General features: G+C 43.9%; 1 protein-coding gene across 1 annotated transcript; it reads left to right on the forward strand.

Moving 5' to 3' along the window:
* The first annotated feature begins 1,453 nt into the window (after positions 1-1,453).
* Positions 1,454-1,849, forward strand: LOC131676091 (coiled-coil-helix-coiled-coil-helix domain-containing protein 2-like). The gene has a single exon (XM_058955220.1). The coding sequence runs from the start codon at positions 1,454-1,456 to the stop codon at positions 1,847-1,849; it is 396 nt and encodes a 131-aa protein (XP_058811203.1).
* Positions 1,850-17,545: the final 15,696 nt, after the last annotated feature.

Raw genomic sequence — 17,545 nt, forward strand, 5'->3', positions numbered from 1 at the left:
ACCCGAACAGCGTATTTCGCACAAAAACACATGCACATGTTCGCCTGTACAACCTCACCATTTCTCATTCTCACTCTCATCAAAACTAGCGTTGACTCTTTTTGACTTGTGCGAATTGTTCTCGTGTACGCACCCGGTGTACGTACACGGATGCTTGAATTAGAGTTTTTACACCGTTCGCTTGGGTTCGATGTTCGAGGCGAATCTGTACATCGAGACGAAGCATGTTTAAGGTTGAACACGTGCACGAAATTTTGTACATAGTTACAAAACTGTCGATGTTCATGGGAGATCTGATTCCAAGAGCAGATGTTCATGATAACTCTTGATAAAATTGTCTGAAACAGAAAATTTAGTAAGATTTATAAAGCTTAGAGTTGTAGTTCTTCGATGAACCAAAAAAGAAAATATAAAAAAATTTAATTTCGGAAAATGGCATCAAAAAAACTGAAAAAGCTTATATTTTAATGTTAAATTCGATTAATTTTGTTCAAAATAATGTGGAGAATTTTTTTAATTCAGTTTTCCGTGGCTCATCGACTGGCTTCACATATTATGCACTCTCATTAAAATATGAAGTCAATCAGCTGAATAGTTTTGGAGTTATCGCGTATGCCAATTTGAAAAATGCGGTTTCGTGAAAAATCCCTATTAAAGTCGGGTCATCAAATTAGATTTAACCTGAGACGAGACATGCAAATAGCAAAAAATCGAACGTCGAATACAGCCTGGGGGTACTGTCAAATGCAGCCAGTCTATTTAAACTATGTGAAGCAGAAAGAGAGGTTATGTGAGACGAACTATAGAATAAACAGAAAAAAGAAAACATCTATGGGCAAGTCACGTCTCAGGATTTAACTTATTTATTCTAACTTTTGGTGTAATATCAGGCCTCTAAAGAATTAGCTTGCTTTTGGTGTCCAAGTAGAAACAATATGCGGAATCATACGAAATAAAACTGTATCAAATTTTTAAATATTACAGTTGTGATTCGCTGGTTGGACATTTTCTAACTGGACCGCTTTTTAGTTGGACCTCCGCTAGTTGGACCATTGTCCAACCAAAAACATCTGAATGTCAAATTTACAATCAATCTGACAATTATTAGAGATGTGAATAGATGCATTTAAACTGCCAACATTTCCTTTGGAGAGTTTTTGACATCACGACTGTATAATGAACTTGACCAAAACCTTTTCTCAATGTTTACGTTTGGCAGTTAGACCCTCTTCAAATTTAGGGGTAGAATTTAGTTCAGTTGTTAAGATCATTCTCATTTGGTTTGCTTTTTTGCTGAATCACAACGTTAGTCACAAAACATTTTGATCATCTTTGGTAATTGATGACCATTACAACCCATTCTAGGTCCGCTCCAGTTGCAGCTGTTTCGTCCCGTCCGGCACCGAGTCAACCGATGGTCCAGCCTGCGACGCACTCGACTGTTTCTACGTCAATGGCAGCCACCAGCCAGGGACTTGGATTAAAGTCTAAAATATCAGGTACGCCAGGTGGTGTTGCTTCAATCGGTTTGCTGTCGGACATTCCCTTAACCAGAATATTCAGCGGTCCCGATTCGAAGGAGGCAGCCACAGAAGCACAGACTGCTTTGGTTCAGCAATACTCTCCGGCAGGACGATGCTCGTGGAAGATCACGCAGTTTCGGTCCTGTGCACAAGAACAGCCCGATTTGACCCTGTGCGAAGGTTTCAACGAGTCGCTCAGGCATACAGCTTGTCGAGTGAGCAATTCCGACGAAACCACTGCCGTTCGCACCAAGTTCGATCACAATAATAAGTGCGACGTCGAGAAGAAGATTTCCCGAGAGCTACAAGCAATGCTACAAGATTAAATAGCAGGGTGTTTTAACGTGACCATAGTATACGTAGCGGATTTAGATAGATTTATCCCGAAGAATATGATAGCAAAATTACCCAAAAAGTAAGAGCTGACAGCCGAAGTAAAGAGACACACATCCTCTATAGAGGTAAGCAATAACGGAACGCAGCGTAATTCCTCACAATTAATTGCTCTCGTTAGATTAAACCCCAGGAAGTACAATTTTCATTGCATAATTTAGTCAACCGAAATAGAAGTCCTCAGTCGAGAAAGAGAGAGAGACTGATAGGGTCGCAGCTGCTAGGAATTAACTTTCGAAAGTAGCGGTTTCGCCTACCCTGGCACTAAGTAGAGTGTGCTAAGTTTTTACAAATATCGGTTCACAATGGTAGACTATTACAAAATGCTGGCCGTGACCAGAACCACGGAAATCACCCAGATAACAATCCATAAGAATCGTATCGACGGTTTAAGGAGATCTTCAAAGCATATAAAGTGCTATCAGATGAGAAAAATCGTCGCATCTATGACCAGTACGACAAGGAGGGTCTGATGACCAACAGTTCCGAGCGGCACCATCATAACACACGGCACCGGCGACACATTTATATCCACAATATACTAATGACTTATCCTTCCGAAAAAGTCAATAAAAATCTACTCTAAGCAACAAACGTTTTGACTATGCAGTTTATCTTTAGCTGCCTAATTATTCTCTGCCAATCTGAACAAGACAACAATTGCAGATAGCTTTATTGCGGTGCCAAAATGATGTCAACTTGGGATGGAATACAACAAATAATTTCTCCTCCCCAATATTCTTCCGGAATGTACAATCCTCTACATTCTTATCAATCCTTCAAACTCCTTATCGTCAGTACTGAGCACTGTTTTGCACTTGCCGGCTACATCAACGACAATGCGATAATCGGTGAAACTTTTGCTTTAATGTAACTTGAACACGAATAATAATGTGTTGAACTTGTTACCTATAAAGTTCAGGTAAACTTCATCTATCAATCGGGTCATCTTGTTAGGACTTATCCCATGATCGAACAAATAACTGTGTAAGGATTTGTACACAGTTATTTGTTCGATCATGGGATAAGTCCTAACAACATCCATCATCCAGAAAGCAATCGTTTTATAAACCAAAGCTTGATCTTGTGATTCAGCATATGCCAACGGGGTTTCCATCCAGCGTCGATTGGTCAGTGTATGAACCAGGTTCCCAATGTTCCAATCCTTATCCTTCTTGAGTTGATTTTCTTCAAAGAGCATAGAAAGTATTCACTCAAGTGGAATCAAAAATTTTGCAAGTCCATATAAACAAACTCTCTGAACTGTCAGAAAAGTTAGGTTATACACTTTCGTGCAGTGTTCTATGTTTTTGACAGGTATATGAATGAATTATTTTAGCATCAGTGATGCCAGGTCTATTTAAACAATATCTTGCAGTAAAAATATAAAAGTCTGCAGATTTCCGCAAAAATCTTCAATAAATTTGACATAGAAATGTAGTGTGTTGATATTTTCAATGATCAGAAACGTTGAAGGATGGGTAAAATTAGCTGGCATAGGCTTTGTTCTGCTAAATATTCGTAATCTGCAAAAGATCTGCAGCGAAACTGCAAAATCCGCAGATTTACTAATATATATGCAGATCTGGCCTCGTTTTAGTATTCCCCACAGGAAATTCATCCAAATGGTGTAAAATACGGAGAAACAAGGCAAGATAGGTATTCAGAATATGGGGTTAAATGAGCAGCTCGCACAATTTTTGATTTTTTGCAATAGTTAGAGGTATCAAATCATCGCGGCAATATGCAGTAACGCATCGGGGATAAAAAAGGAAGCATCCTAGCATATAAAATTTTTTGACGAGAAAGGTCTATTGCGTGCGAAAATCCAAGCAAAATTCCGCGCGAAGCTCTGCTCCAAATTCCGCTCCAAATTTCTTGCGAAATTCCGTGCAAAATTCCCTGCGAAATTCCGAGCAAAATTCCGTTCGAAATTCCAAGTGAAATTCCGTGCGAAATTCCGAGCGAAACTCCGTGCGAAATTCCACGCAAAACTCCGCGTGATATTACAAGTGAAATTCCGTGCGAAATCCCGCGCGAAATGCCGTGCGAAGTTCCGCGCTAATTTCCCCTCGAAATTCCGCGCGAAATTCCGTGCGAAATTCCGAGCGAAATTCCGTGCGAAATTCCGCGCGAAACTCTGCGCGAAATTACTTTCGGAATTCCAAGCGAAATTCCGCTCCAAATACCGTGCAAAATTCCAAGCGAAATTACGCTCCAAATTCCGCGCGAAGATCCGCGCGATATTTCGTGCGAATTTCCGCTCCAAATCCCTTACGAAATTTCGTGCAAAATTCCGATCGAAATTCCGTGCGAAACTCCGCGCGATATTGCGAGCGAAATTCCGCTCCAAATGCCGTGCGAAATTCCATACGAAATCCCTAGCGAAATTCTGTGCTAATTTCCCCTCGAAATTCCACGCGAAATTCCGTACGAAATTCCGAGCGAAATTTTCGCGAAACTCGGCGCGAAATTACGTTCGGAATTCAGAGGGAAATTCCGTGTGAAATGCCGCGCGAAGCTCCGCGCGACATTGCGTGCGAAACTCCGTGCGAAATTCCGAGCGAAATTCCGTTCGAAATTCCGAGCGAAATTCCACGCCAATTTTCACTCGAAATTCCGAGCAAAATTGCGCGCTAAATTCCGAGCGAAATTCCGTTCGAAATTCCGAGCGAAAATCCGCGTAAATTCTCCCTCGAAATTCTCTGCGAAATTCTGTGCGAAATTCCGCTCTAAATTCTGTGCAAATTCCATTCGAAATTCCGTGCAAAATTCCGTGCGAAATACCGCGCAAAATTGCGCTCCAAATTCCATGCCAATTTCCCCACGAAATTCCTTGCGAAATTCCGGGAGAAATTGCCCTCAAAATTCCGCGCGAAATTCCGAGCGAAATTCCGAACGAAATACCATGCAAAATTCCTAGCGAAATTCCGCGCGAAGCTCCGCTCGATATTACGTGCGAAACTCCGCTCCAAATTCCGTGCGAAATTCCGCACGAATTTGCTCTCGAAATTCCACGCGAAATTCCGCACGAATTTTCTCTCGAAATTCCACGCGAAATACCGAGCGAAATTCCGCGCGTATTTGCCCTCGAAATTCTGTGCGAAATTCCGTTGGAAATTCCACGCGAAATTCCGTGCGAAATTCAGCGTGAAACTCCGCGCGAAATTATATGCGAAATTCCGCTCCAAATTCTGTGCAAAATTTCATTCGAAATTCCGTGCGAAATACCGCGCAAAATTGCGCTCCAAATTCCGTGCCAATTTCCCCTCGAAATTCCTTGCGAAATTCCGCTTCAAATTCCGTACGAAAATCTGTGCGAAATTCCGGGCGAAATTGCCCTCATCGTGCGAAATTCCGTGTAAAATTCCGTGTAAAATTCCGCGCGAAATTCCGAACGAAATACCATGCAAAATTCCGAGCGAAATTCCGCTCGAAGCTCCGCGCGATATTACGTGCGAAATTCCGCTCCAAATTCCGTGCGAAATTCCGTACGAAATTCCGCACGAATTTTCTCTCGAAATTCCACGCGAAATTCCGCGCGTATTTGCCCTCGAAATTCTGTGCGAAATTCCGTTGGAAATTCCACGCGAAATTCCGCTCCAAATTCTGTGCAAAATTCCATTCGAAATTCCGTGCGAAATACCGCGCAAAATTGCGCTTGAAATTCCGTGCCAATTTCCTCTCGAAATTCCTTGCGAAATTCCGCTTCAAATTCCGTACGAAAATCTGTGCGAAATTCCGGGCGAAATTGCCCTCAAAATTCCGCGCGAAACATCGTGCGAAATTCCGTGTAAAATTCCGCGCGAAATTCCGAGCAAAATTCCGAACGAAATACCATGCAAAATTCCGAGCGAAATTCGGCTAGAAGCTCCGCGCGATATTACGTGCGAAATTCCGCTCCAAATTCCGTGCGAAATTCCGTACGAAATTCCGCACGAATTTGCTCTCGAAATTCCACGCGAAATTCCGCACGATTTTTTTCTCGAAATTCCACGCGAAATTCCGAGCCAAATTCCGCGCGTATTTCCCCTCGAAATTCTGTGCGAAATTCCGTTGGAAATTCCACGCGAAATTCAGCGTGAAACTCCGCGCGAAATTATGTGCGAAATTCCGCTCCCAATTGCGTGCGAATTTCCCCTCGAAATTCCTTGCGAAATTCCGCTTCAAAATCTATACGAAAATCTGTACGAAATTCCGTACGAAATTGCCCTCGAAATTCCGCGCGAAATTCCGAGCGAAATACCATGCGAAATACCATGCGAAATTCCTAGCGAAATTAATTAGCGTGAGTTAATATCTCAGTCCTTTTTCAATTTTTAGGTCCGAAACCATTAAAAAAAACATTTTTAGTTTGTTTCCTTTTAGGAGAATAACACATCCAAACCCATGCGACTTGCACGACTCTATAGGTTGCCTTATCAGATCCACCATAGTTTGCAGATGAAACTTGGGATGGCAGGCTGCTAGCGGATTGAAAAAGTACCAGATCATGCTGTGTGGGGTGCTGTCCCGGTTAACAATGAGGCGAACGAGATATTTGCAGATACGTCATTTAGTAGGACAATTGTCAGTTTGCTGGTTGAATTTAATTTGGTTGCTTTAAATTTAAAAATCAGAAAAGAATAATTAAGGTTTAAGAATGATAAGAGTGTACTCGTAAGGACACCCGCTATCAATGCATATGAAAAACTGGCACAATTTTTCCAAATTAAAGATCCCTATTGACCTCGAAATTTCACGCGAAATTCCGAGCGAAATACAGCGCGAAGCTCGGCGCGAATTTACATGCGGAATTCCGCTCCAAATTTCGTGCGAAATTCCGAGCAAAATTTCGTGCGAATTTCCCCTCGAAATTTCTTGCGAAATTCCGCTCCAAATTCCGCGCGAAATCCCGTGCGAAATTCTGTGCAAAATTCTGCGCGATATTCAGCACGAAATTCCGTGCGAAATTCTTTTGTTTACTAAACTCTTGACTGAAAACGAGAAAGGGTAATCATCGTTGTTACACAGAACACGCAGACAGGTTCCTATTTTAAACTAAAAATACATGTTTGGATCTTTCTAAAACACAACACGTCTATTTGAGAATTATGTCGAAGCTTCTGGAGGAATTGTGAGAACACAACCAATCAAATATCTTCCAAAGTTTGCGATAAGCAAAGAATTGACACTTGAAGCTAATATTCGCAGAAACAGCAATAAAAAAACGCTTCCAAATTGGATACCTTTCCCTCCTCTCCCTTGTACAAACGCGCGAACTAATTTTCACTTTATCAATTTAATTTTCACCTCTTTTCTTTTGCGTTGCTGACGTGCCAAAATAGATGCCGAGCTTTTCCTCGCATTTCTCGCACGTTTATACGCATTTCCGTACGGGTGAAAAGCGGCACCGAGAGGGGGTTAATTTCGTCGTCGGCTCAAACGTCAGGCGCCTACTTCACCTACCGAGCGTCGAGTCAAAACACCATCCGGATTTGTGTGTTGAGCGTCAAAACCTGGAAAGTGAGGATGGTTTACCCGCCCGGGAGTCGGAAATTTTATGCGAAATTAATTCCCTGTTCACCCTAAAAGCTGATGGGTGGCAATGTTAGGGTTCTTCAGAAAAAAAAGCGATTAAATTGAATTTATTGCTTCGTTCTTTTCCCCTCAAATACGATGGGAGAAGAATGCGTACGATTTCTGGTTCGTTTTGTGAGATGAAAGAGGGGACCTGCCAAATGTTATCTATTTCAAGCGGGTTCTTTACCGCGTTCGAATGGTAGATCCCAACTCCGATCAGTTTTGGGCGCACTAATCGGAACATCAATTAGTTGGCAAATGAGACTGAATCGGTCCGGTTCGGACCGTCGAAAGTGATTGTCGCCCATTAGTGGTTGTACCCCCATCATGAGGTAATCAGGCAGGTTAGTGCTTGAAAAGGGGGGGCTGGATTGTTCTGTTGTGGGTTGGAAGCATCGTCAGCGATTCTCGTAAAAGTATGCGCATAATTAATGCAGATCAACGACTTGCTGGGCGACCATTTTGACAAGGCGATACGGATAATTAACAGCAATTAGTTTGATTAATTTGATTTGGTTGATTCGATCGGCGATCCGCGGTGTCCAGTGGGTAGTTCCTAAATATACGTCACACTGTCACTGCGCTTTCATAAATACAAGAATAAAAAAAACAAAGAAGGCGAGGTCAATTCTTGAGCGTTTTTTTTTTTTTTCAAAAAGACATCTACAATGAGTTACTCTCTTTGTTTATTTTCTCTTCTGTTAATAATTCGGTCACTTTAACAGTTATCCCTCAACTCTTTGCATAATATGCTAGTTAAAACCACCGTCTTTCGATCTGTACTGTAAAATACGTGAGAAATGTAATAGCGACGCCGTAAAAATCGAAAGAGAAAGTAAACAAAGGGAGTCACTCATTGTAGATATGCCGTTTTGAATAAAAGATCTAGAATTGAATACTTTACGCTGACGTCACAAATGAACTCGGGTACTCATTTTTGACAGTTCGCTTGTACTGTTTACATGGACTTAGAAAAATTCTTTGCGATTTGCTTTAAGCGAATCTAGTCGTCCACAAATTTTTCTAAGTCCATGTAAACAGTACTAGTGGACTGTCAAAAAAGTGAGGTTAACTGCATCAGTAAAGAACCTTATTGAGCTCTACAAGATGACAACACAAATGAACTCATGATAAATGAAGTTTTCGGTGGCTTGTTTACTTTGTCAGTTGCGTGAGTTCGATTGCAACGGGTGCTCATCTGATTAATTCGTGCTCACGGAGCTCCCATGTAAAGAAACCACCGAGAATTGTCAAACGAAGTTCATCCGGCTCCTTTTGTGGAGTTATGTTAGTTGGTGTAAAACCTAATAAGATATCTACTTCTAAATCAAGCCGCCAATAGAAAAAGCTCACGAGAAAATTCACAAAAAGCGACATTGGAACGGATCCTATCAGCAAATTTAAGCAACATATCCAAATGAGCAGTGGAAGCCCTTCAGTTTGTCATCGACCGTCAGTTTGTCATCGAGTCAAAATTTCATCCATGTCATCGTTTTCCGTCTCTTTTTTTTTAAATTGAGGCAAAAAGCTACCTCATTATTCACCGGGAGTCGGCGTTATTAAGCATTTCTTTTTAATAACTGCGCTTGGTCAAAGTCAAGGTTTGTGGGTTTTGAAAATTACGGTCATTATCCACAGCAAAGTTACGATGACAATTGAAAACATCGTTTTTGTTTTGTTTTCAGAGTGGTGGGGAAGCTTGCACACCTTATAATTATGGCAATAATTGACTTTTTGTCGGTCTGTTTTTGAGATCATAATCAAAAGGCCAGTTACCGTTGAAAATTTCGACGCAGATTCGGTACACCCGACATTCGCCGATGTCAGTTTTACTACCATTTTACTCTAATTAATTATTTTTAAACTATTCACTGCCAATTAAAATATGAAAAGAACAAACACCTGTTTTAAATCACCTTCTGGTGAAATTTTGCTTTAGAATAGCATAGCAGAAACAGTACCGTCTTTACGCATGGCCACACTGGACCTGCGCCAGAGGCCGTGGGATTTTGGGGGTTGCTGACTAACAACAGCTCCGTCTTGTGGTGAGCTATCGTCAGCATGAACCCGTTCATCCAATTCTCAATCGCGTCTGTTGTCTCCGTCACCGACACCTTCACTTCTTCAAGTGTCTCACCCATCACCGTTAGTGACACGTCCTCCGCTACCACCACGATTCATACTTTCCTGAGCAGCCGCAGTGTCAAGATCCCACCGTAGGTGCGGGCATAGCATAGTAGCTCACCTGGGTTCGATCTTTAGCCCCGCACATAGCATTAAATGCATTCTTCACATGTATCGTAACTCAGCGCAGTATCGATCTCCTCTTCGCTTCTGTGATGCCTTCTCAGAGTTCCCGAGCATTGTCTGAATTACCTCAAATGTTTGTACTCCTTTGCAGAATTCGAACTGCAACTTGGGCAGTCCGCGATCACCCTCCGTGCATTTCGTCAGCCTGTTAAAAATGAATCTTTCTAGCAGTTTTCCGAGTCAGTTCAGCAGACATATACGGCCTATACGATGCTGGATCGCCCGGTGACTTCCCTGGTTTTGGAAGCAACACCAGTTTCTGTACCTTCCATGTTCGCGTCGACCCTTACCTACTTGCTAAGCTTGATCTCCCGTCTTAAAGCGGCCCTAGCTTCCCGAAACGCTGTCTTGCGCGCCTCTCTATCCGGCTCCGATACTGTTCTTTGAGCCCGCCTTCTGGCTCTGAGACAAACAACGCGTAGCGTACTGACCGTCTCGTTCCACCAGTAAGCTGGACGCCGTATATTGCGTGATTCCAGTTTTCGAAGAATTGTGGCGTCACAAGCCGCCACAATCCTTCTTGTTAGGCCAGCCGCTTCCACGTTCTCGTTCACGCCGTGCACCAACGAAGAGGTTTTTGTTGAAGGCTTTCATCTTCCACTTTCACTCACCGCTCCTCCTTGTTGGTTGCCTTTCTGCCCCACTCCACGGCTTAGGCGTTAAAGTCACCACTAATGACTACCGGTTTTCAGCCGATCAACTGATCTGTTAACTGCTCCAGCATTCGGCTGAATTGCTCCACTGCCCACCGCCGAGGAACGTAGCAGATGCACACGAAGGCGCAGTTGATTTTGGCGATCTCGAAGCCTTCGTATGACCGGTATACCACTTCTTGAGTTGGAAAAAACTTGCATTGCAGCCGTTCCCGATCTATCCAGTTACCGTTATCAGAAGGGTCCTGATACGACTCTGCAATCAAAGCAGCGTCACACATAGTTTCTATCATAAACTGCCACAATAGCTACTGTGCCGTGTTGCAGTGATTCAAATTTATCAGGGTTATCTCCATTACCGTTGGCCTGCAGTCGCCTACTTGTAAGCAGGGAATTTAAAGCCACCCGTCTACTGGTCGTTTCCGTCCGGCGCTGGAGTGCAAAGCATGCACTGCGGCCTCTGCGTGCAGTCTCTCGCAAGATGGCCCGTCTGTGTATGTGTGTTCTTTTTAATTGTTGGTAAAGCTTTTACGCCGACCCAGCACACGTTCAGTAGTTAGACCATACTACTACAGATTTCGTCCATCATGTACCAGAGTGAGGAACTCTGAACAGAAAAGACAACTCTGAGCCCTACTCCTCTAACCATCTGCAAGGAGTCCGACATTTGCTTGATCCCCCAAATTCCATTTAAAAGGACTACTTCGGGGGGAGGCAGCGCTCATGCACTTCACTCGTTTCCAGGTTTAGCTGGTCGTGCTAGTTCGCTAGTCTCATAACTGCCATATCAGTCCTGCACGGCATGATGTTCAACAAGCGCTCTTCTCTGCGTTGACCAGTGGGATGCCGTGGTAGATCCCGCAATTCTGGTTGGAGGGTGGCTTCCGATTCACTGGGGCCTCGACGACCCTATACTGGTGATTTGTCGGCTTAGCATAGTCCCCGACGGTGGAGCTAAGCTACCTCGGCAGAGAGTTGCCCGACGAAAGAATGTCTTCTGAAACCGTTGACGGACGCGTTATTCTTGCTTCGGTGCAGTCCGGCAGAATACCGAGGTCTGTCCAACGATTCCGGGTGGCGAATTCTGGGTGGAGGGTGACTCCCAGTTCACAGGAGCCTCGACGAACATTTGCCGGTGCTATTTCACGATCTACTCGAACTAGATCCCGGCGGTAACCTACTCCGACGGAGTAATTTCCCGACGTTGAAAGTTCTCTCGAAACCATTATCGCGATGCTGGTAGGTTAGGTGCCGAGGTCAGTCCTGCGATTTCAGGGAGAGGATGGCGTCCTGTCGTCGACGATGCGTGCGCTCAGTCTAGCCCCCGCGCCCGCTGGTCAACTTTAGCTCTCTTCAGCAGACTGACTTGTCAAGGGGTCCGGCGATTCCGGGTGGACGGTAACTACCGGTTCACCGATGCCTCGACGACCCGAAGCCGTGTACTGCTACGTTGCTGATCACTGCTCCTCTCGCCATCTTCGTTGCAACGCTGACATAATCTGAACGACTGTCTTGTTCACCACGTCCCATTTTTCTTTGCCAGCGCACATTCTTTGGACAATATTGTTCTTGTTAACGCCCCCACTGACAATGGTTTTCAACTTTGCAAATGTCTCGAGTAGAATACACCCCTTGAGTTGGTGTAGCGGCTGCCGAATTCTACTACCCAAGCGTGTCGATCGTCCACCGCGGAGGTGCGTATCAGCTGCAGAAGAAGACTCCATTGATTTTGGCCTTCATCTGCACGATAAACCACTTTCTGAAATGAATATTTTCCCGTCGTCCAAATCGCCGCGGATTTTGCGTTATCTGATATCCAGTTTCCATCACTGGCCGGCATACGGTATGGCTCCGAAATTATAGCTACATCGCATTTAGACTCTGCTTCAAATTGCCGCAGCAAGTGTTGTGCTGTATCGCAGTGGTTGAGGTTGATGTGGGTTACCTCCACTGCCACTAATTTGCAGTCGCTTATTGTAAACCTCCTGTAACGTGGTTGTTATATTCTTCATTTGCAAAGATCAGACGTCTCGGAGCCTGTCTGCAATCTTTTAGCTTGTGGCCGTTTTCCCCGCACCTTCTACATAATTTGCTCTTGTCAGGTCCACTGTAGTTTCTCGCCAGGTGGCCGAACTCTTCACACGTGAAGTACAGTTCCGATCGCCGAGAGCTACTCAGTGAACATACCGACCAGCCAACTTTGATCTTCCCGTTTTTAAGTGCCTTGTTTATAGCTTCGACTGGAAGCCTAACCGAAGCCGCTTGCATACCGAGAGGCTCTTTCCTCATTCGGATCGTCAACTGCACTTCACTTAGCTCGCACTGTACTTTCAGAGTTTCTCTTAGCTCTTAGGTTTCCTCCGGGCACAAGACTCTCACTTTCACCGCTTTGTCCATAACTTTCTCGGTATGCTGTTTGTAAGTAGAGTTGTTTGACTTTGGATCCTTTTTCAATTCCAGGATCATCTCTCCGGTGCGGATGCGTCGGATTTTCTAAAGGCTGAACCCAGCTCCAAGAGTAACGGGTTTATCCGCATTGTACCTTCTCGTACGAGTCACCGTTAGCTTTGTCTATGAGTGCTTGCCCTTTGTTTTGGCAACGCTCTTGTCCGTCTTCAGCTCAAAGAGCATCTCACCTCTCTGAGTACGGGTTTTCACCACATTCTCCCCCAATTGTTTCAACTCCGGATCCTCTCTCACTTTCCGAAGGAGCTCAGCGTACATCCTTCATCTGGACGATTAATGCTTCGCTCCTATTTTTGCCCAACGGGGCTTAGGCATCTTTCATGGATTCCGAGAACTCTTCGGTGTCACTTATGCTTCCTCAGATACTGCTTTCACCTTAGCCTTCTGGATTCTGGACGCTGAACTCTGGGCTCTCTCCTCGGGACTCTGGGTTCTGGTCGCTGGGCTATGGAATCTATACTCTGGATTCCGGACTCTGGAATCTGGACTCTAAACTCTGGTCTCACTATTTTAGGTTAGGGGCACTGGACTTTGGACTCTGGATTATGTGCTGAGGACTCTGGGCTCAGTATTTTGGGATAAGAACTGTAGACTCTGGTTTCTGGACTCTGAGCTATGGACTCTAGATTTTGGATTCTGGGCTCTGGAAACTGAACTCTGAACTCTGGGCTCTGAACTATGCGCTCTAGACTCTGAACTCTGGCTCCTTTTCGTTTTCAGTGAAGAGTTTGGTTAACAAAAGTAATCCAATAGTATAAAATTTTCCATACAATCTCACACAAATACAAATACGACTTGTGATCTTCTTCAATTGAATTTGAAATTCAAAAATTCCTTTCGAAATTCCGTTCGAATATTCGTACGAAATTCCGTGCGAAATTCATGGTGAAATTGCATGCAAAATTTCGTACAAGATTCCGTTTGAATTCCGGGCGAAATTAGGTGCGAAATTCCATGCGAAATTAGGTGCGAAATTCCGTGCGAAATTCCGCGAGAAATTTCGTGCAAAATTTCTTCCGAAATTTCGTGCAAAATTTCGTCCGAAATATCGTTCGAAATTTTGCATCCGCACGGAATTTCACCCAGAATCTTGTATGGAATTTTGCACGGAATTTGGAGAGGAATTTCGAACGAAATTTCGTGCGAAATTTTGCACGGAATTTCGCGCGAAATTTTGCAAGGGCTTCCGCACAGAAGTTTGCACTGAATTTCGTGCGGAATATCGCACGGAATTTCACGGATTTTCGCACGGAACTTCGCACAGAATTTCATTCGGAATTTTACATAGAATTTTGTACGGAATTTTGAGAAGAATTTCGAGAGGAATTTCGCACGAAATTTTACGCGAAATTTTGCCCGGAATTTCGTGCGTAATTTCGCAAGGGCTTCTGCATGGAATTTTGCACTGAATTTCGCGTGGAATTTTGTGCGGAATTTCGCACGGAATTTTGCGGAATTTCGAATGGAATTTCGTACATTTCACACGAAATTTCGCACGAATAGCGCGTGGAAATATGTACGGAATTTCGAGCGGAATTTCGTGCAGAATTTCGCGCGGAATTTCGCAAGGAATTTCGCACGGAATCTCGCATGGAGTTTCACTCGAAATATCGCACGAAATTTCACGCAGAGCTTTGCACGGATTTCACACGTAACTTCGCACAGAATTTCGTTCGGAGTTTTACATGGAATTTTGTACGAAAAGTTTCGTATTTCGAAAGGAATTTCGGGCGAAATTTTGCAAGGGCTTCCGCAAAGAATTTTGCACTGAATTCCGCGTGGAATTTCATGCGGATTTTCGTACGGAACTTCACATGGAATTTCGCACGGAATTTTGCTTGGAATTTCACACGGAATTTCGCACGAATTTCGCGCGGAATTTCGCCCGGAATTTCTGGTGGAAATTCACGCGGAATTTCTCACGGAGTTTCGACCGAAATATCGCACACAATTTCACACGGAACTTCGCACAGAATTTCATTCGGAATTTTACATTGAATTTTGTACGAAATTTTAGGAGAAATTTCGCGCGATTTTTTACACGGAATTTCGGGCGAAATATTGCAAGGGCTTCCGTATGGAATTTGGCTCTGAATTTTGCGTGAAAATTCGTGCGGAATTTCGCACGGAACATCGCACACAATTTCGCACGGAATTTCGAACGGATGTTCGCATGGTATTTCGTCAGAATTTTGCACAGAATTTCGCGCGGAATTGCGCACGGTATTTCGCGTGGAATTTAGCTTGGGATTTTGAACGGAATTTGGCGCGAAATTTCCCACGGAATTTTGCGCGTAATTTCCCGTGTTATTTCGCACGGAATTTCACACGGAATTTCATTAAAAATTTCCCTCGGAAAGTCGCACGGAATTCCGCACGGAATTTCGCATGGACTTTCGCACGGAATTTCTCGCGGAATTTCGCCCGGAATTTAGCACGGAGTTTCGCGGAATTTTGCGTAGAATTTCGCGTAGAGTTTTGCATGGAATTTGTTTAGCTGATTGACCTTGATTTTTGTTTGGAAAACGACGGTTCTGCAACACAAAATTGTCCAACAACATTTCACAATCGAATTCTCTACGACCTGTATAGGTATGTACGCCAAAGCACATCATGTTAGTTCTGAGTAAATTCTCCGAGCGGCGTTAGCCCTCGAAACGAGGATTACCGAAAATATATAGTGCCCAGATATGTGCTCGCAGACCCAAGATAAATGCTACGATTCGCTTAACACTTCAGCGATAGAGTTTTAAATGCCAAGGGCCAAAAAATCTAGGGCGATATAACAACAGCTGACAGTCGATCAGTTGCATACTTTCACGATCGACACTCCCAATAGCAAAACTTCGCACGAGGCAAAATCACTCTGATTGATTTCAATTCTGATGAAGTATTTAACATAACGAGTACCTACGGTTTCCCCAGCCGGTAACCGGTGGCGCAAAAAGGTAGTAATTTTCTATTAACCCATTGATCCAGTTACCGGAGAAATGCTATCTGCGTCTAACTGAAGCTAACCATAATTCAGATTGGCGTATTCAAACTGGAAGTTTAATCATATGCTTACCCATCGCCGAGCCTGGATGCCGTGTTCGCATCTACCCGAACCGAACACCCGGCTGGAACGTCCCCGATGGCTGTCTTTGGACGTTCATCCGGAACGTCTCCTCGCCTTGATGAGTTGCTTGGCGCCTCTAGACCAGTGCACAGACGCGCCGGGTTCAACCCGTTCCCTGACAATCCGTTCCACTCACGGACGGATGCAAAATGTGTGAGCATCGCTAGTTGAAACTGACAGATTTCCGTATAGCGCTTGCAGTAAGTTGAGACGTTAATAAGCAAGCAAGGAACTGACTCTCGACGAGCAGATGTGAACCAGTTTCTTCGGTGACGCGGTGAGTAAAGCGGTTTCTTTTTTTTCCAAAGGGTGACTATTTGTTTAATGATTCACTCTGGCAGCTTGATAACCTTCTCAGCTGAAAAGAAAAACTTATTATCCAGTGCAGTAGGACGTCGCATTGAATAGAATGGTCAACATTATGAGCACCCATATCTAATCGATTGGCAGCTGGGCAACGGAACGCGTGGTGAGGGCATTCGTGTTCCCAAACCAACTAACATTACATTATCTATCGTTTAAAGTTTCCCATTGCATTGAGGTCCGAGCAGGCGACGCCGGTGCCAGCTGATGATGATAGTGCAGAATGACCCTTGCTGGAGTGGGATTAAAAATGAACTTCTGGAATCAATTAGGCGATACGCGGACCCGCTTTCGGACTCGGCCCGGTAACAGAAGGCGGCGGCGAACGTTTGTATCACAGTTTTTTCACTAGTAGAAAAGGTCTGCAATCGCTCTTCAGTACTAGGGCATGGACTTACAACGCATTCATTTATAAAATTAACTTCTTTTCAGAATTCATATAAATAATCAAAAGATAGTTCCATTTGAACTAATAAATTCGAAACTTTGCCTGCCTTATCTCACTGATACGTGGATAAGTTGCTCAAATGACCACCAGAAAATACATTACCCGTTTGGTTCAGAAGAATGTGAGGGTGAGGTGCGATTAGATAACAAAAACAAAAGTTCGTTATAATTAGGAACAGTGGTGAATTAATTCTCTTAGTTTTCAACATAATTTCGATGCTTCTGTCCTCAGGGGGTAATGCTTCGAATCTATTTCATGGTTTGAAATAGCTTTGTGCCTTGTACTTTCAATTAAAACAAAAGAATCAATCAACGTCTTACGTAATTAATTATTGGCCTTTATTCTAGCATTTACCAATTCCCTAATGATGTAAATTTCATAAGACATAACCTGGAATTATCCGCTACTCAAAAGTACTCATCAAACATTGCGCAAAAGCAGCCAGCTCAGCGCCACGACCGCTAAACCGTTCCGTAATCGGAACGAATTGCAAATGCAAATGCACTTGCCCGGCCGCGACTTGTGCCAACTGCCAAGTCGGCTGATGGTGGTCGCCGAACGGTGTCTCGTCGTGGCAATAAGATGAATTACCCCCGTAGCAGCAGAAATGAGCGTCAATTAGGCGGGTATTAAGCAAATCGTGCCTATCGTTTTGGGTTTTGGGTCGGTTGGTCGGTCGAACGGGCCGTTATGGCCGTTATTATGGGCC

This window comes from Topomyia yanbarensis, chromosome 1 (assembly GCF_030247195.1).
Source record: "Topomyia yanbarensis strain Yona2022 chromosome 1, ASM3024719v1, whole genome shotgun sequence".
NCBI classification, from domain to species: domain Eukaryota; kingdom Metazoa; phylum Arthropoda; class Insecta; order Diptera; family Culicidae; genus Topomyia; species Topomyia yanbarensis.

What these genes read in the sequence shown, in the direction of transcription:
- LOC131676091 (XM_058955220.1), top strand. Translation starts at nt 1,454, where the DNA reads ATGGCAGCCACCAGCCAGGGACTTGGATTAAAGTCTAAAATATCAGGT.